This window comes from Artemia franciscana, chromosome 12 (assembly GCF_032884065.1).
Source record: "Artemia franciscana chromosome 12, ASM3288406v1, whole genome shotgun sequence".
NCBI classification, from domain to species: Eukaryota; Metazoa; Arthropoda; class Branchiopoda; order Anostraca; family Artemiidae; genus Artemia; species Artemia franciscana.
The window spans coordinates 11082243-11107006 of NC_088874.1; the positions used below are offsets into that span (position 1 = coordinate 11082243).

Genomic DNA, 24764 nt, shown 5'->3' on the forward strand with positions numbered 1-24764 from the left:
TGATGATAAGAGAGCTTTCTGTTATGAATTTATTTGTTATGATAACAGTGCTACATATTGAAATTTATTTTTCATTTTTATGAGATCAAATTTTCAAAATATCATTCAAGGCTTACTTAAATTATTAATTCCCGCTTTTTTTAAATTGAAATTCGAGCGTGCCTCTAATATCTTAAAAAACAAATGGCTCCGACTCCAGGAGCATCTGAAAGCACTTTTTCCAGAAAAGACCTTCAAACCAGAGTTAGTGCAACACCTGCTTCTGGACAAGGGTAGGTTAATTCTTGTTGTCAAACCTAAATATTAAACCTAGTCCAGAAGGATAAGGTTTTGAATAGGCTATTCTTCTCATGGGTGCCTATAAGCTGAATTTTATGAGAGGGGCATTAAAAAATAATTTATATCCTTGAATATCTGCAGCCTTTATGCTTTTTTATTTTTGTTAGAGAGCACCTTATTGTATAAACACATGGTTTTCCCTTTAAAAATGTAGCCTAATTCTGATATTGATCTGACCTTAAATTTACGTTAAATTGCATTGTCCAGGGAAATAAGTATTACATCCTGTAAAATCACTGGTTAGTGATGATGATGGCTGGACGTCTCAACTGCATCCCACTCAGTTCACCCCAGCTTTGATGACCATTCTCCATCAATGGCTATTTTAAAGGCAGCAGTGCTTAGGGTAGTGACTGATTTTTTGGTGAGAAAATTTCACAAACTCACTATTCTGTAAGTGAAGAAGTTATTGTGTAGTCTAGTGGCAGCTCTCTTCTGATGGAAATTGAATGTCTTGCATTCAATTTCAACCAAAAAATACAACAATGGTAGAAAATCTGGTAAAATTCCAGCTTACCTACTTTTTGCTATCTTGGAAATGGGTTATGCTAGGAAAATGAAACTTTAGTAGGCCTAATAGATCCAGGGCCTAAAACATACTTGTGGAAGGTATTATCAAGCTTCTATGTTAACCCTCTTCTGATATTGAAAGTCTCAGAAATTTGCCTTCTTTACAAGTCTATATCTAGGCCTAGGCCTATGACATTTTGACAAAATGACATTACCTTAATTTTGAGTACTCACTTTCTTTCTCTCTGGTTTTAGTTCTGAAAATGCACTTCCTGTCATTTGAGTAAAATTTTAAGCCATTTTTTTGTTTTTTTCTAAATTTAGGAAATTTTTTGCAGATCTTTGAAACCTCATTAGACTAATTAGGATCAAGCAAAGCTGTGAAGTTGAAAACAGTTTTGTTATACTTCAATTAAGCAAAAGATGAATTTTGCAAGTTTCACTTTTATTTTAAAGGTCATCAAAGGTCACTGCCCCCTAGAGGGAGGAAGTTACTTCAAAATATCTTCCCAGTACATATTTTAGTCTATAAACTTATTCCCGAAAGTTTCATTTTCCTAACTTAACCCCTTTCCAAGATTGCGGAAAGTGGCTAAAGTAGAATTTTGCCAACATTGGTAGGTTCAAGTAAAAATCACATTTGTCCTATCAGCAATAGGCCTACTCTCTGTTGTGAACCACATTAGTGAAATTTAGTTCTCAACATAATCACAAATTTTTAATCATTACAAATTCAAAAACTTTTGATTTGATCAAAAACAAGAGCTAATAATAAAAAAAAAACAGATTTAAGGATAAGATTTATCCAAATCTAAAAAAAAACAATTATCTTATGAAAAGAAACTTACTGATGATTACTGAAAATTAAGACTTCAGAAAAAGCAAATTGTTGATTTTGCTTCTTTTTTGAATATTTTTCTACAGCCAGCTCTTTCAAATTGAGCACTTGTACTTTATACCTGTTAATACTTAATCAGAACAAAATTAATAGGCATTCTTCACTCAGAGTGCTCCTCAGTAACATTTTTACAAGTCCAAATAAGGAATAAAAGCAGCTAACATGTAGGAGGCCTAATCTATTGAATTAGTCATAGAAATGTTTGAGCAACAAGTTTGTCTTGCAGTCTTGCAGTTGCCCTAGGTGTTTTGATTTCAGTTTCCAGTAAATCACAGGTTTCTTGTAAGTCTGTGAAAATTCAATCCTAATTATTCATGCTAAAGTTTTTTAGTACTTTTAAAAAAGCTTCTTACTGTTCTAATTGAATGACAATTATGTTTCAGGAGTTGTTCTTACAGAATCAGGACTAAATTCAAACTTTAATGTAAATTACCTTAAATTACAGCTTGGAGCAATCTAAGGATTTTTCAGCAAGGTGTTTAAGAGGGGACAATCCCTCTTATACATGTAATGATTTTTGTTTGTTTTAATGTTGTTACTTAGGTCTAGTTTCAGATAAAAAAAAAAAAAAAAAATGTTTAATTTCTGCTCAATTTAATAATGTCTGGAAATCCAGCTTCATGTCCATTAAAAAACCCTCTTCTCCACAGAAAAATCATCTAGACAATTCAATCCTCTCAAAAATTTACCCTGGATATCTCCTCATATAAAAGTAGTTTGACAAAGGGAAAGTCAAGACAAATAAAAAAAATTTCTTGAGGAATTCTGGCAAATCCCCCCCCCATTGTAAAATTTCCCCATAAAATCTCATCTCCCAGAAACCTCCCTCCCCATGGGAAGTATATTATGCTTTCCTTTCTTTTGGTTACCTTTTAAACCTTTAATTACTATATAGTCACTAATTAACCCTCACCCCTTCAGTCATGCATGTTCCAAATATAGTACTTGTTGCAGTCTCATTTTCATATCAGTCCAAATAATGTCTGAACATAGCTATGGGCCACAAATCATATAAAAGTTACTTTTTTTCTTCACACTGTCATTATTTGGCATTGTGAAAATTTGGGGATAGTGGAAGCCCTGAATGCCATGCAACCTTATTTCTGTTAATTTAAACAGGAATATAATATTAAGACAAATAAAATGAAACAGATAAAATGAAGATTAAAAGCTAAAAGTGAAAAATTTAAAAATTACAAACATTTTGTATGTTTTTGACCCTCAAAACTTAAGCAGAAGTTAGAATTTCCTGCAAATTTAAAGGACTCTTATTTGGGACCCCAAAACATATTTAATTGCTTTCAAGTTTTATATGATTTTTTTTCAGGAGGCATATGCTTAATTTACCTGGTCTAATTGGCACTTCCAATGCTGTATAGAGAAATTAAAAAAATATATAAGGCAGCATCATTCAGCAGGGGGGGGGGGGAAGGGCTAGCGCCCCCTGTATACCTCATAACAATTATGTAGTCACTGCTTAACCCCCACCCCTCCCACCACCCCTGCAGTCATGAAGGAATCTCAAAACACAAATGTAAAGCAGCATCATTCAGCAAGGGGAGAGGGATCTAGTGTCTCCCCCTATCTCCCTCCATTATGGGTACCATGATTCTTCTGGTTAAATTTGCTTATAGGACAGAATTGAGGACAAATTTTATGGTTTCTTCATTAGTTTGGTAGCTAAAAGTTGATCATGATACTCAATAGATCTGTTTGACAAGGATAAGGAAAATGAAGAAATTGTTGAGAAAATAATTGCTTTTCTATAGAAGGTAAAAACAAACATTGGATTGGGAATTATTCTTTATGGAGATGAATGAGGTGGTGAATTGAGAAAAACAAAAGAAACACAAAATCATCAAATTGTTGTGTGTTATTTGGTAGCTTATATTCATCTTTTAGCCAGTTAATTAATCAAGGTAACAAGCCTGCAAAATGAAATTTCAGGTTATTTCAGGTCACCACACAAAAAGTGTCCTTCATTAGAAATATATTTAAGAAATACATTGAAAACATGCCATTTGTTTATAAATCAATTATTCAAAATAATATACTCCAAATGCATTGATTTATTAGAATCTAACTCCATAAAAATTTGAGTTAATAGGTTAGTTTTCAAATGTTGAAGGTTTTCCTGATATCTGTTGAAAAGGATGTGTTCTCAACATGATAAACTTAGTCTCAAAGGTCTTTGAGGATTTGTAACTGCATTAACAAAGGTCTGTTTCTCTTTTTTGTTCAGTTTTATAGTTGTTTTATAATATTTCATTTTTTGATTTTAAATTTTCTCAATTGAAGTACCATGTGATTTAGCCTCTTTTTCATAATTTTTGCAAAAGGAAAGCAATTGGTTACTTTTTGCCATGTTTTCCCATTTACTGTTGTTATGTTACAGAAAATATGCCCTTAAATACAGACATCAGGAAAATTTTTGGGAATAAAGAATAACCTAAATAAATTCAAATGCCTATTGAATTAGAAAATGTACATTTGGAATGAATTCATGCCTTTTGAACTATAGGATCATGGGGTGGGGGGAGGGTAAGAGAACAGTTGCCTCCCCCCCAAATAATTTGGAGAAAAATAATAACTCATGAAATAACTTTAAAATTGTTGCTCATTTTAAGCTTCAAATTTGCTCTTTACCTCAACCAGCAATTTTTTTAAATTAATCCCAGCTCGTTTTTCATGCAAAAAAGGCGAAAAATAGTGATCCATTGTGCTTGCTCATTAATATTTATACATATATACCTCATGTGAAGTCTTATCATCAAGGAAATAGGTCATCTACTTCTTATGATATTTTGAAATATCTTAAGGTTCATGTTATGATACAATATAAGACTTGGAATTAAATGTTATAAAACCTGGAATTATCCTGTATTTTTGCTTTTGCTTTATGTGGCCTGCTTATTTCATTGCTACTTGCTAATATAAAGCAGCCAATCCATTACCAAATCAATTCAATAAAAAGTCATAAGTAATATTTCAGTGAGTCATGCATAGTAAAAGTTTACCACAACAAATTGAGTCTTACAAAGTCAAAATCTGTTAAAAAATGGTTGCAACTAAATAGCACAATACATGGGGCTGTTAGAATGGTGCTTGGTTTATTATTATCATTAGGGATAAGGCCTGCTTAAAAAATCATTTTATCATTAGGGATAAGGCCTGCTTAAAAAAGCCAAATGTATATGAAATACACCTGAGCCCACGCAAAAGCTTTTTAAATTATACTAATGTCGCCTGCATCAACTCATTGCTGATAGTCTTAGTAAAAACAAATTTAACTGGGTTAAGGTAAATTTAACCTACATTAAGAGATATTTTTGAGAGCTTTTAATGAAAATGCCCTGTTTCTGACCATTAGACTTCAATCCCTGTCCATCAGAAAAAATTCATTTAACACCTCCCAGTTTAACTTTAAGGTGTAGAACATGTTAGTCGAAGGCATTTCAAGTCATCAAGACAAACTCTGGATGGCACACAGCACCCTCTGGTACCCTTATCATTCCAAACTCATTTTCCAGATATTTTTATGATAAAATATGTTTTAAATCCAATAATTCGTGTTTTAGCAATCCACTCCCCCCCCTAACGTGATTTCCCAATTTCAATTCATGCCAACATGGCTATCTACGGGTGTTACAGGACACCCTCCAGGGCTTATTATCACGCCTAAGTGTTTTCAGACATTTTCCTGCAAAAACATCCATTTACACTAGAATCGATTATTTAAACTTAAAGGAAAATTCCCCATGGCGTTTCTTCTGATGACTCCTATCAATTGAGGCCAGCGTGACACAATGTACCAGCCCGATCACACCCTCTGACCCACATTATCACGCCTAAGAGTGTTGCAACATTTCCCCACAAAAGTAACTATATAAACTAAAAATGACAATTTATTTTATTTGAACAGCGGAAATTTCCATGTTTCCACGTTTCTTTGTCACAATTCTACTTTTTTAAACCCCATGATAATTCACACAACCTTGACAAACTACAGATGGTACACAACACCCTCTGGCGCACAGTTGAAAGTGATCATTAGGCAAATAACACAGGCCCCACTTTTTTAAAGGGCATCTGGTCAAAATTTTGTGATTGTCATTCTGTTCAAAAAAGTTCAAAGGCCAAATTACTATTCTTTCAGGGTTTAAAAACCCCTGCCCTGACTCCAGGGAAATAGCTCTGAGTTATGTAACTTGCTTATTGTTACTTTGACACTTTGTTTACTTCTATACTTGGATTTAGTGATTTACATGAAAAATTCGATTTACGGTTCAAGAGTTGTATGCTATGCAACTTGCTTATTGTTACTTTGACACATTGTTTACTTACTGGTGCTTTCTTTATTTTATTAGCAAAGACATTTTGCACCACCTTAAAATTGTCATTATTCAGGGAGTGGTATTGGAGGGCCCTGCTACCCGCTCTCCCTTTACCTGACGTCATAATCATTGCAAGTTTTAGACATGAGTTTGACTAGTGAGAGGTACTTGTGAATAAACTGAACAATTTCTGACCTAGCCTGGTTTCAATGGACAGGTGACTTATAAGAGGCTGAAGAATAGAAAATACTTGATAACCATCACCAAAGTAACAACATACTTGGTATGCTGAGAGAATCATGAAAACCATTCAAATACAGTTAAGAAAATCATTCTCGATTGTGCTTTTGAATTAAAAGAAATTGGTCAACTCTTTCAAAGGTCATGGCTTTATCCTAGAAAATGACTTTTCTAGTAACCAGATTACTACCCTGTGTTATCTGAGCCAGCAGGTTCATATTGTTATTTTACGTTAGTTTTAGTAGGTATGGGAAAGCTACTTGTTCTTGTGTCATTTAGTTTTTTATTGCTCTTTTTTGTCCTTTATTGCCCTGTGCCTTCTGAGCCAGCAGGTTCATATTCTCATTTTACATTAGTTTCAGTAGGTTTTGGGAAAGCTACTTGTTCTAGTTTCAATTAAAGTTTTATTGCCCTTTTTTGTTTCAGAGGGAGGCTGCAGCGAGCCATGGCTCTTGGTTTGGATCTAAATGCATCTCATTCTTCAGAAAAGAATAAAAGTTTTCCTGGCCTGATAAAAAATAAGGATTCTGTTTGTAGGCCAGTTAGAATCTCAAGATGGAATAACAGGTCAAGACTAACAGGAGGTATTATATCTATATTTCTTGTGAGACTAGAGCCAGCCTGAGGCTGTACCTTTGCAGGCAGGGTGCATTCTCAGCTAGAATTCGGATCTAAAGGACCTTTTATAGAAAAATTAAAAGTTGTGCTTAAAATTTGGATATTTTGTGCTTAAGTTCCAAGAACAGTTGCCTAGTTCAGTATATGCTTTGTAAACAGTAATGTTTTTCCATTTTTATTTTAGAGCTCTCATTTCATTGAAAAAAATGTTAATAGAAATTTGAAAGAGGTCTATTTGATTGCAAATTTTTATAGTTAGGGTTCTTTCTAAGCACCAATGGTTGAAAGGTACAATCATCCTTCTTGGCCTCACGTTGCTTTCCAGCCTAACATGAAATTTAAAAAATGACAAGTTTGCTGCTTTAATCAGAACACTTCTGAGTTTATAAAGTTTGTCTCTAAGGAGAACATTGAATGGACAGCCACAAGGACATGGGTAACAAATTCAAATAGGATGTTTAAAAAGAGATGCATTATAGACATATATACTTCATGTACAGATACTTCACTTATATTTCAAAATATAGAAAGGGGCTATTTTACATCTTATTTAAATCAGAATCATTCAAAATTTTTTATCTGAACGATTGGAGTACCCAAAACAAGATTCTTTGGCCTGGGCCCCTTATCTCTTCCCCTACTTTGTAAATATATTGTCATAGCACATCTTTCAACTTATAATAGTTTCAGGAATGGTCCTAGATGACTAAATGCCATTAATTAAAAAACCATTTAAATTATAATAGGTCCGACCAAAATAAAAATAGAGTAAGTATGTATTCAAAAATAGTACTTGTTTTCGACTAAACTTAGAATTCAAGCGTTTTTAAAATATGTAGTCACAAATGAAATGCTAAAATTGCAAAATTAAACATTTCTTTGAAAAAACAAAACAAAGTTTTTAACATATGGTTATCATAAATGGCTTTCAGTTTTCCTCACAAACTATATGGAAGGGTTTCTAAACCTATTGATTTTAGGTTTGTACTGAATTAGTGTAATACAACTCATACAAGACAGACAGAGAGGTATAACTCGATTCAACACAAGAAATACACTTATGATAGTAGGAAAAATTCAAATTTCTAAAAAGGAAAGTTGTGAAGGAGAAAAATAAAAGAGAGAAGGTTAAGAAGAAAAAAGTAACTGGAGATAAAAATAATGGCCACCACAAAACTTACTAGATATTATATTATTCCACTACCATAAACTGGAAGAATATGAGCAGTGATTGTGATCAAGCAGTCTGTGGCAACGGACTGTGAGTGAGGAGCAACTCAGCTGAGCAGTAACCAAAACTCTAAAGAAGGAATTGTGATAACAAATAATGCATCAAAAGAATTCGCTTTTGTTTTTATTAATTTAAAAACTTTTCCATACAATGCATTTTTCAAAGAAAAGTAAAAAAAACTCCATTAAACCAAAAATGAGCAAATATAAAATCATGTGAGCAATAGATGAAATCCATAACGAATAGAAACTACAATAAATAATCAAATCAAACTTAAAACGAGTAGAAATTAGCATGAATAGGGTTCACAACCCCTATGCATATTCAAGGTGAGAACATAATTTGCACTTTACTGAAAAAAGAAACATTTTTAAATTAAATAAAGAAAAATTATCAAGACATTAAGGAATAAATGTCAACATATGCATTTTAAACTGACAATGCATATTCATATGTGCGTGAAGTTTCGATAGTAGCAGGAGAAGTAGTTGCAGTGTTAATGTTTTATTAGTTGTAGTAGTAACTGTAGAAGCAACAGTAATAATGACAGTAGTAGCATGCATATCTTGCCTATTGGTCAGTTGAACATTCCTTTCATGATGCCCCGAAACTTCCACCTTTACTTGGTAAGGCGTTCTGAAAATATTGCTGATGTGCCCTTTTGACGCTCTTTTCATTTTAAGACTCTAAGACTGCCCTTTTCATTTTAATACTCTAAGCCTTACAAATTATCACAGTTGAAGTAGTAGTTGTAGTAGTTTACTAGCAATAGTAGCATTAGTAAAAGTAGCTGTGGTAGTAGTGTTAGTAGTGACATGATAAATTACCTTTTTGTCAATTGCTCTTCCCAGTTAAGTATTTTCTTTGAAAGTTCCAACTCAATAACCAGATCCATCTTTGACATAGGCCCTTTTGACAATCCGCATGTACATAGTGCGTTTGTGATTTTGTTTGAACCCCTTCTGAATGATCTGTCAAATTTTCACTTTTATACGCGTAGCCTTATTTGTACTAGTATCATAGTAGTAGTGGGAGTAGCAGGAACAGTAGTAGCGGTAATTGTATATTATTATTAGTAATAGAAGTAGTATTAATAGCTGTAGGAGTAGGTACACTTTGCCTTTTTGTCAGCTGAACATCCCACTCATGATGCACCAGAAGTTTTTCTCTTGATACGTTAAGCTGCTCCAGAAATATTACTGATGTGCCCACATCAGTAATCTGTATGCACGTAGTATTTTTTGATTTAATTCGACTTTCCTCTCAACGTTTTCTCAGATGTTTATTTCAATATCTTTAGCATTAGTAGTGCTCGCTACAGAAGTAGTAGTTTTAGTGAAGTAGTGGTAGTAGTAGTAGTAGTTGTGGTAACAGTAGAAGTAGTGGCAGTAGTAGTAGCGTGCAAATATTACCGTTTTGATCAGTTAATCATTTCCCTTATTATTTTGTGAAAGTTCGAAATTGATATATTCAGTCATTCTTGAGTTACGCCCTTTTGACAACCCATGTACTCATAAGGTGTTTTGATTTAATTCAACACTCCCCTCAAAATTCCGTGAAAGGCTCATCTGAATACCCTTTGTATTTTGGGAAAGTAGAAGTCAAACATGCATATCTTTCTCAACAATATATATATTATATACAAACAATGAACGAATTTCCTGAATTAAAGCCCTGACCCCTGCCCTCAAACTTTTGACTCTTTAAAAATGCACTATAACTTCCAATTTTAAGTCAAATGAGCCCCATTTAAAAGTTTTGCGACCAGTCATCCCGTAAAAAACTTATGTCTTTAGGGCATAACTTATAACCCTTGCCCCAGAGCTCTGGGGGTTGTGTAAACTCTGGAGGAATTGCTCTAGGTTGTTTAGACTATTTTGAACAAAAATGGCTTTCTTACAGTTTCAACTACATGCATTTGGTGAAAAAAGGGGTAGTCTAGGGGAGGGGGGCTAATTTTCCTCCATCACTTTTGACTCTTAAAAGGGAACCAGAACTTTCAATTTTTAACCGAATGAATTTACTCTAAAGTTTATACAACCATCTCTTTCTTGAAAACCATAAATGCCCCTGAGGCATAACTTGTAAGCCTTGCACCAGGTTCTGGGGGTTTCTTTTAACAACATAAGCCTTGTTATATGATCTTTGAACTATTTTGGATAAAATAGCTATCTCAAAATTTCCATTCGATGTATTTCGAGAAAATACAATGCGTGGGTAGCACCCCTCTGGTCACTTTGACTCTTAAAAGATTTCTAGAACTTCCGATTACCAATCTGATGAGACACCCCCCCCTCCCCGAATTAGATACGACCCCCCATTCTATAAAAACCTTGTGTCTTCCCAGGGTATACCTTTACAACTTTTGCCGTGCGGGCTGTGGAGAAGTCATCCTCAAAGACATAATTTTCGGACCTTTCAACAGTGAATAAAATGGCTTTCTCAAAATTGTAATTGGATGTTTTTGGGGAAATCAAAGACGTGGGGGAGGGTAGGTGCCTTCCAATAATTTTCGACTATTAAAAAGGGCAATAGTCCTTTCAATTTCCAATCAAATGAGCCCCTATTGAAGTTTCTACGACAACTGTTTCTTTACAAAGTTTGACCTGGTCAAACCCAAAAAAAGGGAAAAAAATTATTGTGGCAACATTGTTCTTTACTTTGGCAGCTCTGTTGCGCTGCCCATGATTCCAAACATATAAGATTCAGTAAGTTAAATGTTACCCATCAGAAGCTACGAGCCTAAGGCGATTTCCCTGATTTAGGAAAGAGGGGAAAACACCCTCAAGAAGCCATCTTAATGATAATCACACTATGAAACTCAGCATATCAGAGAACTCTTTTCTAGAGGACCAAATCCATTTGGTTCATCATAGTCGAAGGATCTAGTGAATATGCATTTGGACTCTCCACAGTCCCTGAGGAAAGGGCTGTAAGCTATGCAATTGGCCAATTTTGTTCATATAATATTTGTTATTGGGAAATAAATAGAAACTCTTCAGAGGAGTATTATTTGAAAAACGGTCAGAGATTAGATAAAAAAGTAAGTTTGTTTAGCTAAAAACTACCAACAACCTTGAAACATAAAACAGGGATGAATGATTCTGTAAATAAGGGGATTGGACCCTCCTTAATCCGTCACTTGTTACGCTAAATTTATTATTGCTTTAAACAAGGTCACATTGTAAATATGAAAGAGTAAAAAAAGAGTTTTTGATGTCAACCTTCGTTCTTTGTGCTAAAGTTCTAGTTTTTGTCATGATTCTTTAAGAAAGGTGCTCACACACAAGGGCTGTTGAATTATAATAAGGTACATTTTTAAAGAACTTTTAAACACTATCATAAAGAGCGAGGGTTGAGGAAGGGATCGCCCTTTCCTCTCGTATATGAAATAATTGATGTTATTTTAAGTTTTGATGTTGCTCCATACTTTTCCGTTGAAAACCACTGTTTTTATATTTAATCATGTACTATAGGCGTGGGTGCCGGACAAAGTCCACGGGGAGTAATTAATCATGCTTCTTAGTCCCAGCCAGTATCTCTGGGCAATTTTATCATAGGGTGTCCTTTCCAGTTACCACTAATTTCGTATTTCCAAGTTATTTTTTTTAACCTTTTCTTTAACCCTACCACGGTAATTCCACTCCTACTCCCAAAAACACGATGAAAAATTAAAAGAAATAAAAGTATATAACTAAAAATGATAGGATATTCTACACATTCTACCTAAGTTTCGGACTATAGGTTGAACGTTCGAAATTGTATTCTTTTCTTTATTCTTTTTGTTTCTCTTACTTTCCCTTTGGTTGCTTAATTTTAAATGTGGGGATAATTTCCATAGAGAGTGGATGAACTTAGAATCGTGCAGGTTTTAATAGAGACAGACTACTATATTTTATAACTTGGTAACTTAACTAATTAAAAATAAGGACATCTGTGTCTACTGACTGAACCATCAAGAGCTTTTACCCATTATCACTGCCTACCTTGGCATGTAGGACAATCCGTGTATCCGGCTCTTCATGTGTACAGGGACTTATCTTTCCAGTTTCGATCATTTGGTCAAACCACAACACAAGTTCTTCCCTCATAGCAAATAGCTCTCGATCTTTGGGTGGGTTGATCTTTTCCCAACAAAATATCAGAAAGGATGTCAAACAGCTCTTGCTTATTTTCATCAACCCGCAAGAAATCTGTCCATTCGACTTCTCTGGTATCCTTGTTTTGAGCGAAACCCGAGCCCTGACCCCATGTTACGTGTACATGTCCCAGATGACATCAAATCTTTTGCATCGCATGAGGTGAGATCGAATATACGAAATGAATACGTCGACAGCATAATCACCCAAAGTTTTGGCTCTACCGGAGGTCAACATATGTACGATAACTGTGCCGTCCAAAATCCACTACGGACTAAAAGGAGGTGATTAGATATTGGCAACTCTTAACTTGTTTCTATATATTTAAGCAGCAGTGGAATGAAATCAGATTTTGGCTACTTTAGAGTTCACCTTACCTTGAAAGCGCGGGAGGAAGTATCTTATTTTCATGGGATATGCAGTTTGTCTGGTCTGTAGATCTGAAATGGATAGCAATGTAGCTAGCAATTTAAGAGAGTAGGAAAGAGGTCTGTGTTCTACCCCGAGCCATCTAGCTTAGTCTTTCCTCGAGACAAAGCGGCTCATGAAAAATTCGTTGTACTGTTGTTCCCCTTTTTGATATAGGAATGAAACAAGTCCTTTTACCAGAACAATTCGTCGACTATCTTAATATCAGAAATTCGTTGGACTCTTCTTAGAATGGGTTTGTTTAGACGGCGTTCTAGTGATCTGAGAAAGAAATTGAGACGATCAGTGGGTTCAGCAGCATTTTTTACCCATTTCAAGACTTCCTTGGGCTATCAAAAGCCCCATTTGAATTTTGAGACGTTTTGTGACATTTAGACGACCTGCTTGTGATTTGAGGATAAAAGTGAGACGACCAGTGAGCTCAGCAGCATTTTTTCCCCATTCCAAGACTTTTTTCAGCTATTCAAGCCCCATTTGTATTTTCGAGACGTTTTGTGACGTTTAGACGACGTTCTTATGACCTGAAGATAAAAGTAAGATGACCAGTGGTTCAGCAGCATTCTTACTTATTTCAAGACTATCTTGGACTATTAAAAATCCCATTTGACAATCCACGACGCTATACAACGTTTAGAAGACGTTCAATTGGTCGAATTTTTGGCCTCAGACCCAGAATTGTTCAGCGCAGTTGAAAGTATATGTCTACAAACATTCATGCTTCCTTGAAAAACACACAATTCTTCCGATTTTTAAAGCCTACCCGCTCTACTAACAGGGTAGTTATACCAACCATTAACGGCAGCAGACTCTTGGGAAAAGATATAAGAATCCGAAATTTGGAGTACCAATAGTCTGGAGAGAATCCCCCCCCCAAAAAAAAAATCGACGGCATATTCTATCCAATGTTGTTTTTTTTGTGATGTCAATTAATGAACTCGTATTTTGTCGTTAATTTCTGATAGTGTTGAAATTCTTTTTGGTATTCTTTATTTGTGATGGAGGTTTTCAGACAAACATTTATCGTGTCTTAATTCTACCAAATAAATATTTTTGAATTAATCAAGACAACAGTAGTAAGTTTACTTATCCTAATTTGGACTCTGCGAGAGGCTTAGTTGGCGATCCTACTTCATCATTTTTGTCTGTAATTATAATATATTGCAGAGAAATACATTTCTCACAGGCACCAATCCATGAAAACGTAGAGTGGAAAGGCAAAGCTCTTTTTCCATAGATGATGTACAAGGAAATGACCCTTCTAAATCTGGGAGAGGGGGCAATTTTTTCAATGAAAATACCAAGAAAATATAATTTTAAAAATCTAGGGGACCCCTTGTTTGATGCTTCTTGTATTTATAATTTGGTATGGCTTTTTTTTTTTTTGAGGTCGGGAATGCCAATGTCACCTTTTCCAGATTATCTCCAACACGGTTCTGCCAACGCATGGTAGAATAGGCTGGTGCTCGCAGAAGTGTTACTCAGAGTTAATTTTAAGGACAACTTTTTATTGCATATCCGGTTTCTGCTGTTGCATCTAACAAATGTGGTTTTTAAAGCCATCTTATAAGGCATAAAGAATAAGTTTGTTTCTCATTTTCAGGAAATGACATTGATAGCTTCAGTCTATCCCTCGCCTTAAAGCCTGGCGAGCTTCCTAGTTTAGAGAACAGTTTAGCTGAAGATATTTCCGTGAATGAAAGCTCGTCGAAAGCTGGTAATGATATTATTGGCCAAGTCCATCGGGCAGTGTTCACCATTGACGCTAATACTACAGAGGTGAGTGTGTTATTGCTAAATCGTTTGCCTATTATAGATCCTAAGAGGTAAATGACGTTCCCATCTTTATTTGGGATATTTCCAATGGTATGCTTTAGAAAGACAAGAGTATTTTATCAGAATATATTCTGGGGCAGATTATGTTAGAAAAGCTTTAAAGTACGTGGCGAAAGCTGAAAATTGCATACAAACTGGAATTCGTGCACACAAAAGATCAGGGACTTAATGAAGGATCTCTCTCCCGGAAAAAAGTGATGCGAAGAATAATTTATGTTTTGGCCGCTGCCCCTTCCCTTCTTTTCTTATATTTTGACATTGATCAAGGTTTTTTTTTCTTTATGTGATATCGACACAAGAAATTTTAGATTGTTGTTTAGAATTTAGCAACCATTGAAAATCGTTGTTAATTATGCATATAACCTTTGAGGTTATATGCATATATTACCTCAAAGGAATCCATCGTGCAAAAAGTTTCCTTCGCGAAAATAGGGCTCTCCTCAAATGAGACCACATAGTCATTGTATAACAGACATGAATATACACAGCAGATTTTGGGAATATCAAAAGGCCGTACAAGCTGGACAATTCATTTAGAATATCTCAATCAGAAATGCAGATACATTTCTAGCAACCCGTTGTTAGTTGATTATTCGCTTTGATCCACACTAAGATCCCCACGATCAGTTTGTAATTAACCTCTTAGTGAAGAAAAATGAAAATGTGAGGCTCACCTGTGTTTAAGCCAATGATATTATCTCATAAGTACCAGCCTGCACTATACCAAATATATTATTTTCTTCCTTTGCGAAGCTGGATCAAGAATTTATCTTCTATTTTGTTATTCCCTTTAGATCCTGGTCTCAGAATCTGCAGTAAAAATTTCCTCAAAATGAACCATTTGAGCTCAGGAAAATGGGAAGATTTGAAAACGTATAAATTGAAACATTTTCTTTATAAAAATAGATGTTAACAGCTATTTTAGGAAAAGTGTGGATGTAGGGATAGACTTTGTCCAAATATTTGATTGAGAGGGGCCACTTCGGCTCGCAAAGGCATTTTTGAAGAGTTGAGCATATTTGCAAAAATAATGAGGAACAAGGATCACAGGCTTAAGGCAGGTACAGTTGAGTTTTTTTTTTTTTTTTTGTTTAGCGAAGCTTTTACGATTTTACTTGCAATTTCTTGGTGTTTTGTTAAACTTTTGCCTACTTTCATTCTAGAAATCTTTACCGCCCCCGCCCTTGAAATAAACTGGCCGAACATGTGCCCGGTGAGCTTTACTTTTCTGTGAAAGATAATGACATAATGACTTTAATTACAAGTGAGTAAAGGAATTAAAAGTTTCACTGTGTCATTAGATATGCCTGCTAGTATATATTCCATGGTTTGCAAAAAACATCTTTTATGTGTGTTCATTAAAAAACAGTAAAATCGTTGCCTCCCTTCAGTCTCGTGATTGTAGTTCCTGGAAACTTCTACCTCGTATAACTACTTAGCTCGCAACGGATGACCGTCGAGGCCTCACCATGGCCATTATATCGCTCTATGGTCTCACTGTTCAAAGTAGTCCTTAAAGCAAAAGAGGAGGGAAAGGCCAGAAGCTGCTAAAATCATGCGACTATGCTTGACAAAACATTCAGGCATTGTAATTTAGATAATGTGAATTATTAAGCTAGTTCTTCTTTCGGGAAGATTTTCTTTGTAATTTGCTCTTTAGCTTGTTACACCGCCCTCTGGGGTGCTTGCCCAGTTCATTATCACGACAGGGTGCTGGAACTCCAACAACTGAATAAGTACCTTTCCTAGCTAAATCAGAACTAAAAGGCAAGCCTGATCTTATCAAAGGGGAAATTCAGAAGAAAGTTGATGGCAGTAAAAACGATTTTTTGAGCTTTAGAGATATCTAGGAAGCTGTTGAATTTGTCAAAGAGCAGATTCACAAAAAGCCAAATGTGTGTTTTATTGAGAATGCTCTCAGAAAAAAAGAAAAGAAAGAAACGATTGAAGTAGCTGGTGAAGTAGCCAATAATAGTGCCTAGTATTGGGAAACATACAGAAATTCTTCTGGGGGGGGATTTCCATGACGAGAATTGTACGCGGAGAGGGAAGTTTCTGGAAGAATTTTCCACAAAGGGGGAGGGAGATCTCTTGGCATGATGTGAAAAAGATCAGAAGCTTTCCTTCAGATTTCTGAAGGAAAGAAATTACTTTGTTTAATGATACTTTTTGGTCTTTGAAATAGTATTAATAAAATTATAAGAAAAGAACAGTGTGATTTTAGGGAGAGGAGAGGATGGATCGAAAAAATTTTCACTCGTGGATTAATAATTGACAAGCGCCTCAATCATGAGGCCATTTGGGCCTCAGTTTTCTTGATTATGGACAGGTGTTTGATTTAGTATGGACAAACTGTACGTAGATTATGGAAAAGATTTGAGCATAGTGGATACAAATGTTAGGAAATGGAATGAAATTTTGGAGGTTCTAAGGCTATACGAGAGAAAGGTTGAGATAGCCAGTACATGTTTTACAAACAAAGTAGCTCAAATTGCCAAAGGTTGTTTCTTACCGCAATCCATATGGGGCCCCATAAAAAGCAGTTGTCGTCGCCTCAATGGGATGGGAAGAGGTTTAAGGAGAGATTTAAAGAAAATTGGAACATCTTGGGTTGGGGGGGGGGGAAGAGTTAAGCTATGAATTCGAATAGATCAGAGTGAAGAATGATTTATATTATACATTATACTGAATATGTTAAAATATAACATTTGCTATGAATCTGATTTGAGAAAAAAGCAGATGCTGGTATTTGAAAATTATGTTAAAGATTGTGTCCAGAATTATGAAGTCTCCATAAAAACTTGAAATGCATGTTCTACCTGACAAAGCTAACTATGACACCGTTTTGGAGCCATTTGGTTGAGGACCAGGAATGTTCAACGCTAAAAAAATCAAAATGTGTTGGAAAAGGGGGATATACCCTGATAGTAAAGTCAAAATATGTTGTTTTGTTCACCGTCCTTATTAGGTACATTGTGACTCCCGCCCATCCCCAGTGAAATAGTGTGTTGTTTGAGGCTGCCTAGACAATTAAGGCAGTTTTGACAAGAATATGAAACCAGAAATCATTTTCTGAGGTTAGGTTTCATTATCTCTAAGCATACTCGAAGGCTGTCTTGAGTATTTTTGAAAGTCAAGATTTGGCTAATTTTACTGACACAAATTATAAACATAGCTGATGCAATTCGGGAATCATAAAGGTGCGTTTCAACACTTCCTGTAAGTCACCATGCTGACCCTTGCGCGCTTCAAGATAGACTTGAAAAATAATATTGTTTGAAAAAATATCTACAGTCTTTTGATGACACACTTACTGTGTAGGAAAATTTTGCGGGTAAGTTTCAGAGTGAAATTATATTCTAACCGGAAAAAGCTATGTCAGTAACTTTCGAATGACTCTAGGGCCACTTAGTGTTTTCTGTCTTGCCAGGGCTACTTCCCAGCTTGAACGATAGTTTGTGCTGCAAGATAGACTCTGAATGATCGGCTAAATCTTGTCCGAAACTATATATTTATTTTTGACCATATATGAGGGTCCTTGTTAATGATATTTCTCTGTCTTGTCATCTGGTAGTAATTTTCTTCTGAAAAATTAGATTCATGTGAGAGTTCGCGGTTATTTGGTTTTGGTTGAGTGATATTCTGCAATTTTTAATGCTTGTCTTAATGTAGGTTGTCCCTACACATGCTTGCTCAGATCGATGTTGCATGTAGTGCTTAGTTTCTATTGTGAATTTTGTGATAAAGTGCCTTTGATGCTTCAATCAGACCTTTGTTCGTCAGATTTTTTTATATTTTAAATGAAGGAAAAAAAAGTAAGTTTTTTTTACTATTTTAATGTATCCCTGTCATTCCTTTTCCCCACCTGCGTTTTTAAATAATTTAGATCCCGCTATGTCGGAAATGAATTAGGTCATTGGCGTTTTAATGTTTTTTTGGTACTTATATGTTATCCCGACAACCCAAGAAGTGATGTTATGTAAATCATAATGAAACATACCTAAACAAGATCATAATATAATATTTGAGTAACTATGTTTTGTCGGAAATTGAATTAGGCTATTGGCGCTTTAATGCTTTTTTGGTACTTATGTGTTATCCCGACCACATAATATAGTGCTTGAGTAACTATATTTTGTCGGAAATGTTTACTATTTCGGAAATGTTTACTATGGAAATATTCAATTAAAATATACCTGCATAGTAGTTTATCTCACTCAGGCTAAACTGATGATCTGGGAGTGCCCTAAAAAAACGTTTTTAAACAGATCAAGCTTCTTGATTGTGATTGGGATAACATGTAAGTACCGCTTTTTTTAAAGAAAAATATTTTAGAAGGACTGAGAAGCTGGTTGATTCAAGATCCCAACTCGATTCAAAGAAATTTTCATCATGTGTCGTATTAAGAAACTTGCTAAACCTCAATTTCTTTGTTCTCCAAAATAAATTGTTTTTGTATTAAGCTTTTATTTCCAGATAATAAGTTGCTTTAATATTTGTGCTAAGTTGTTTAATGTTTTCTTTTGGAAGAAGTGGGTCTTGTATCATTCGCTAAATTTGGAAAAAAGTATCAATTTCTTAAATTACAAAAAAAATCCACGTAAAAATTTCTATTACGCTATTTTGGCAAAAATTAGTTTCCGCATGTAAAATATAATGGAAAAAAATATAGATTTCAAAATATATTTGTTCCCTTGCGAATAAATTTTGTGTTATATCTTTCTCTAAAAATGAAGTATGAATAAAAACTATTAATTTACGAAAGTTACGTAGTTTTTACAAAACTTCTTTTGCACCCTTTCGGAAAAAATTCATATTTTTTAGGGTTCCGTATAGATAGATAGTTAGATAAGTGTATTTCAAAAGCCCATGGGCCATGTGCACACAAAAATATAAATAAATAACAAACAATCAAGGAAATTAAACAACAGTATGCATTACAAACACGCACAAAAATAAAATACAACGCGAAAATGCCTAATCTAACCACAAAAGAAAATAAATCATATAAAAGTTTTTCTTCTTATTAAGGATTTATCTATATACACTTCCACTCGAAATATTGTGGTTGGGTTACTATTTTGCAGAATACCCGGAAGCATCAAATTCATCCCTTGGAAATAAATATCTCGTAAATCCAAGAGCACCGGACATTTCTGGAGATCCAAGTCTTCATCCTCATCTTTACAAAGAGGACAAAAATACCGCCTATCAGGACCAACTATCACTTTTTTATGACACTTGGTATTAACCAAGTGACATATAGCAGTCGCCAATTCTGTCGGTCTGTCGGTCTGTCCCGGTTTTGCTACTTTAGGCACTTCCAGGTAAACTAGGCCGATGAAATTTGGCAAGCGTATCAGGGACCGCACCAGATTAAATTAGAAATAGTCGTTTTCCCGATTTGACCATCTGGGGGGGGGGGGGGAGTGGGGGCCCGGTTAATTCGCAAAAAATAGAAAAAATGAAGTATTTTTAACTTATCAGCGGGTATTTGGATCTTAATGAAATTTCATGTTTGGAATGATATTGTGTCTTAGAGCTCTTATTTTAAATCCCGACCGGATCTGATGACATTGGGGGGAGTCGGAGGGGGAAAACCTAAAGTCCCGGTTTTGCTACTTTAGGCACTTCCAGGTAAGCTAGGACGATGAAATTTGGCAAGCGTATCTGGGACCGGACCAGATTAAATTAGAAATAGTCGTTTTCCGGATTTGACCATCTGGGGGGGGGGAGTAGGGCCGGTTAATTCGGAAAAATAGAAAAAATGAAGTATTTTTAACTTATGAGCGGGTGATTGGATCTTAATGAAATTTGATATTTGGAATGATATTGTGTCTCAAAGCTCTTATTTTAAATCCCGACTGGGTCTGATGACATTGGGGGGAGTTGGAGGGGGAAAACTAAAATCTTGGAAAACACTTAGAGTAGAGGGATCGGGATGAAACTTGATGGGAAAAATAAGCGCAAGTCCTAGATACATGATTGACATAATCGGAACTTATTTGTTCTCTTTGGGGTAGTTGGGGGGGGGGGGGAGTAAGTCTTAAAAATTAGAAAAATGAGGTATTTTCAACTTGCGAACGGGTGATCGGATCTCAATGAAATTTGATGTTTAGAAGGATATCGTGTCTTAGAGCTCTTATTTTAAATCCCGACCAGATCTTGTGATGGGGGCGGGGAGTTGGGAGGGGAACCTAAAACTTGGAAAACACTTAGAGTGGAGGGATCGGGATGAAACATGGTGGGAAAAATAAACACAAGTCCTAGATAGATGATTGACATAAACGGAACGGATCCGCTCTCTTTGGGGTAGTTGGGGGGGGGGGTTAATTCTGAAAAATTAGAAAAAATGAGGTATTTTTAACTTACAAACGGGTGATTGGATCTCCATGAAATTTGATTTTTAGAAGGATATCGTGGCTCAAAGCTCTTATTTTAAATCCTGACCGGATCTGGTGACATTGGGGGAAGTTTGGGGTGGGGAGACCTAAAATGATGGGAAACGCTTAGATTGGAGGGATTGGGATGAAACTTGGTTGGAAAAATAAGCAAAAGTCTTGCATACGTAATTTACATAATTGGAACGGATCCGCTCAATTGCGGGGGGGGGGGGGTAATTCTGAAAATAAGAAAAATAACGTATTTTTAACTTACGAAGGAGTGATCGGATCTTCATGAAACTTCATATTTAGAAGGACCTCGTAACTCTGATATCTTATTTTAAATCTCAACCGGATCAAACGTAATTGGGGGGGGGCAGTTGGGGGGACCGGAATCTTAGAAAATACTTAAAGCGGTGAGATCAGGATGAAACTGGATGGGAAGAATAGAAACCTGTCTAAGATACGTGGACTGACATAACTGGACCGGATCTGCTCTCTTTGGTGGAATTGGGAGGGGGGAGGTAATTTTGAAATTGAGGTATTTGTAACTTACGAAAGGGTGACCAGATCTTAATGAAATTTGATATTTAGAAGGATCTTGTGCTATAAAGTTTAACTTTAGGTTCTGACCTTCTCACAAGTGCCAAATGAGCTCTTGGCTCTTGGCTCTTCCGACCTCGTACCATATGAGCTCTCGGCTCTTCCGACCTCGTCCAAATGAGCTCTTGGGTCTTCCGACCTCGTACCATATGAGCTCTCGGCTCTTCCGACCTCGTCACAAGTGCCATATGAGCTCTTAGCTCTTGTTTTATTTATATAACAAAACTAAACAAGAGCTAAGAGCTCATATGGCACTTGTGACGAGGCATGAAGAGCTAAGAGCCAAGAGATCATATGGTATGAGCTCTAACAAAATTCTATGAGTCAATAGATTGATTTAAAAGGAAAATAAGAGGCTTAATGCCCGTCAGGATTTAAGATAAGAGCTCTGAGTCACGATGTCCTTCTAAATATCAAAATTCATTAAGATCCGATCACCCACTCGTATGTTATAAATACCTAATTTTTTCTAATTTTTCCTCTCCCTTTAGCCCCCCAGATGGTCGAATCTGGAAAACGACTTTATCAAGTCAATTTGCGCAGCTCCCTGACACACCTACCAATTTTCTTCGTCCTAGTACATCCAGAAGCACCAAACTCGCCAAATCACTGAACCCCTACCCCCAACTCCCCCAAAGAGAGCCAATCTAGTACGGTTCCGTCAATCACGTATCAAGGACCTTTGCTTATTCCATCCACCGAGCTTCATCCCGATTCCTCCACTCACAGTTTTTTCCAAGATTTCCCCCTCCAACTCCCCCCAATGTCAAAAGATCTGGTCGGGATTTGAAATAAGAGTACTGAGACATGAATTCCTTCTAAATGTCAAATTTCATTAAGATTTGATCACCTATTCGTGAGATAAAATACCCCAATTTTCACGTTTTCCAAGAATTCCGGTTTCCCCCTCCAATCCCCCCAATGTCACATGATCTGGTCGGAATTTAAAATTAGAGCTTTAAAGCACAAGATCCTTCTAAATATCAAATTTCATTAAGATCTGGTCAGCCTTTCGTAAGTTACAAATACCTCAGTTTTCAAAATTATCCCCCCCCCCCGACTCCACCAAAGAGAGCAGATCCAGTCCGGTTATGTCAGTCACGTATCCTAGACAGGTTTTTATTCTTCCCATCCGATCACCCGTTCGTAAGTTAAAAATACCTCATTTTCTCTAATTTTTCAGAATTAACCCCCCCCCCCCAACTACCCCAAAGAGAGCGGATCAGTTCCGGTTATGTCAGTCATGTATCTAGGACTTTTGCTTATTTTTCCCACCAAGTTTCATCCTGATCCCTCCACTCTTAAGTGTTTTCCAAGTTTTAGGTTTCCCCCTCCCAACTCCCCCCAGTTTCACCAGATCTGGTCGGGATTTAAAATAAGAGCTCTGAGACAAGATATCCTTTTAAATATCAAATTTCATTGAGTTCCGATCACCCGTTCGTAAGTTAAAAATACCTCAATTTTTTAGTTTTTCAGAATTAACCCCCCCCCCAACTACCCCAAAGAGAGCAGATCCGTTCCGGTTATGTCAGTCACGTATCTTAGACAGGTTTTTATTCTTCCCATCCAGTTTCATCCTGATCTAACCGCTTTGAGTATTTTCTAATATTTCCGGTTCCCCCCAACTGCCCCCCCAATTACGCTGGATTCGGTTGAGATTTAAAATAAGATATCTGAGTTACGAGTTCCTTTTAAATATGAAGGTCAATGAAGATCCGGTCACTCCTTCGTAAGTTAAAAATACGTCATTTTTTCTAATTTTTCAGAATTCACCCCCCCCCCCCAAATTGAGCGGGTCCGTTCCAATTATGTAAATCACGTATCTAAGACTTCTGCCTATTTTTTCCACCAAGTTTCATCCCGATGCCTCCACTCTAAGCGTTTTCCATTATTTTAGGTTCCCCCATCCCAAACTTCCCCCAATGTCACCAGATCCGGTCGGGACTTAAATAAGAGCTTTGAGACACGGTATCCTTCTAAATATCAAATTTCATTGAGATTCGATCACCCGTCCGTAAGTTAAAAATACCTGATTTTTTTTAGTTTTTCAGAATTACTCCCCCCCCCCCCAACTACCCCAAAGAGAGCAGATCCGGTCCGGTTATGTCAGTCACGTATCTTACACAGGTTTTTATTCTTCCCATCCAGTTTCATCCTGATCTCACCGCTTTAAGTATTTTCTAAGATTTCCCACAATGTCGTGGGAAAATGTCGACAACCAACCTCAAAGAAAGCGGATCCGTTCCGATTATGTCAATCATGTATCTAGGACTTGTGTTTATTTTTCCCACCAAGTTTCATCCCGATCCCTCCACTCTAGTGTTTTCCAAGTTTTAGGTTTCCCCCTTCCAACCCCCCCCCCCCCGAATTTCACCAGATCCGGTCGGGATTTAAAATAAGAGCTCTGAGACACGATATACTTCTAAATATCAAATTTCATTGAGATCCGATCTCATTTTTTTTAATTTTTCAGAATTAACCCCCCCCCCCAACTACCCCAAAGAGAGCAGATCTGGTTCGGTTATGTCAGTCACGTATCTTAGACAGGTTCCCCCCAACTTCCCCCCCTCCTCAATTACGCTGGATCCGGTTCAGATTTAAAATAAGAGATCTGGGTTACGAGATCCTTCTAAATGTGAAGTTTCATGATGATCCGATCACTCCTTCGTAAGTTGAAAATATGTAATTTTTTCTAATTTTTCATAATTAACCCCCCCCCCCCCCCAATAGAGCGAGTCCATTCCAATTATGTAAATCACGTATCTAAGACTTCTGCTTATTTTCCCACCAAGTTTCATCCCGATCCCTCCAATCTAAGCGTTTTACATCATTTTTGGTTCCCCCACCCCAAACTCCCCCCAATGTCACCAGATCCGGTCGGGACTTAAAATAAGAGCTTTGAGACACGATATCCTTCTAAATATCAAATTTCATTGAGATCCGATCACCCGTTCGTAAGTTTTAAATACCTCATTTTTCTAAGTTTTCAGAATTAACCCCCCCCTCCAACTACCCCAAAGAGAGCGGATCCGTTCCGGTTATGTCAATCATGTATCTAGGACTTGTTTTTATTTTTCCCACCAAGTTTCATCCCGATCCCTCCACTCTAAGTGTTTTCCAAGTTTTAGGTTTCCCCTTCCCAACTCCCCCCCCCCCCAATGTCACCAGATCCGGTCGGGATTTAAAATAAGAGCTCTGAGACACGAT

The 24764-nt window shown here is 36.3% G+C and overlaps 1 protein-coding gene across 1 annotated transcript in view; it reads left to right on the forward strand.

The window, feature by feature from the left end:
* Positions 1-111: 111 nt before the first annotated feature.
* LOC136033676 (PAS domain-containing serine/threonine-protein kinase-like) overlaps positions 112-24764 on the forward strand; it is a gene marked incomplete in the record, with an annotated part of 89488 nt that continues 64835 nt past the window's right edge. Inside the window, 3 exon segments of the mRNA XM_065714511.1 lie at positions 112-272; positions 6748-6905; positions 14339-14514. Coding sequence (XP_065570583.1) covers positions 184-272; positions 6748-6905; positions 14339-14514 — 423 coding nt within the window.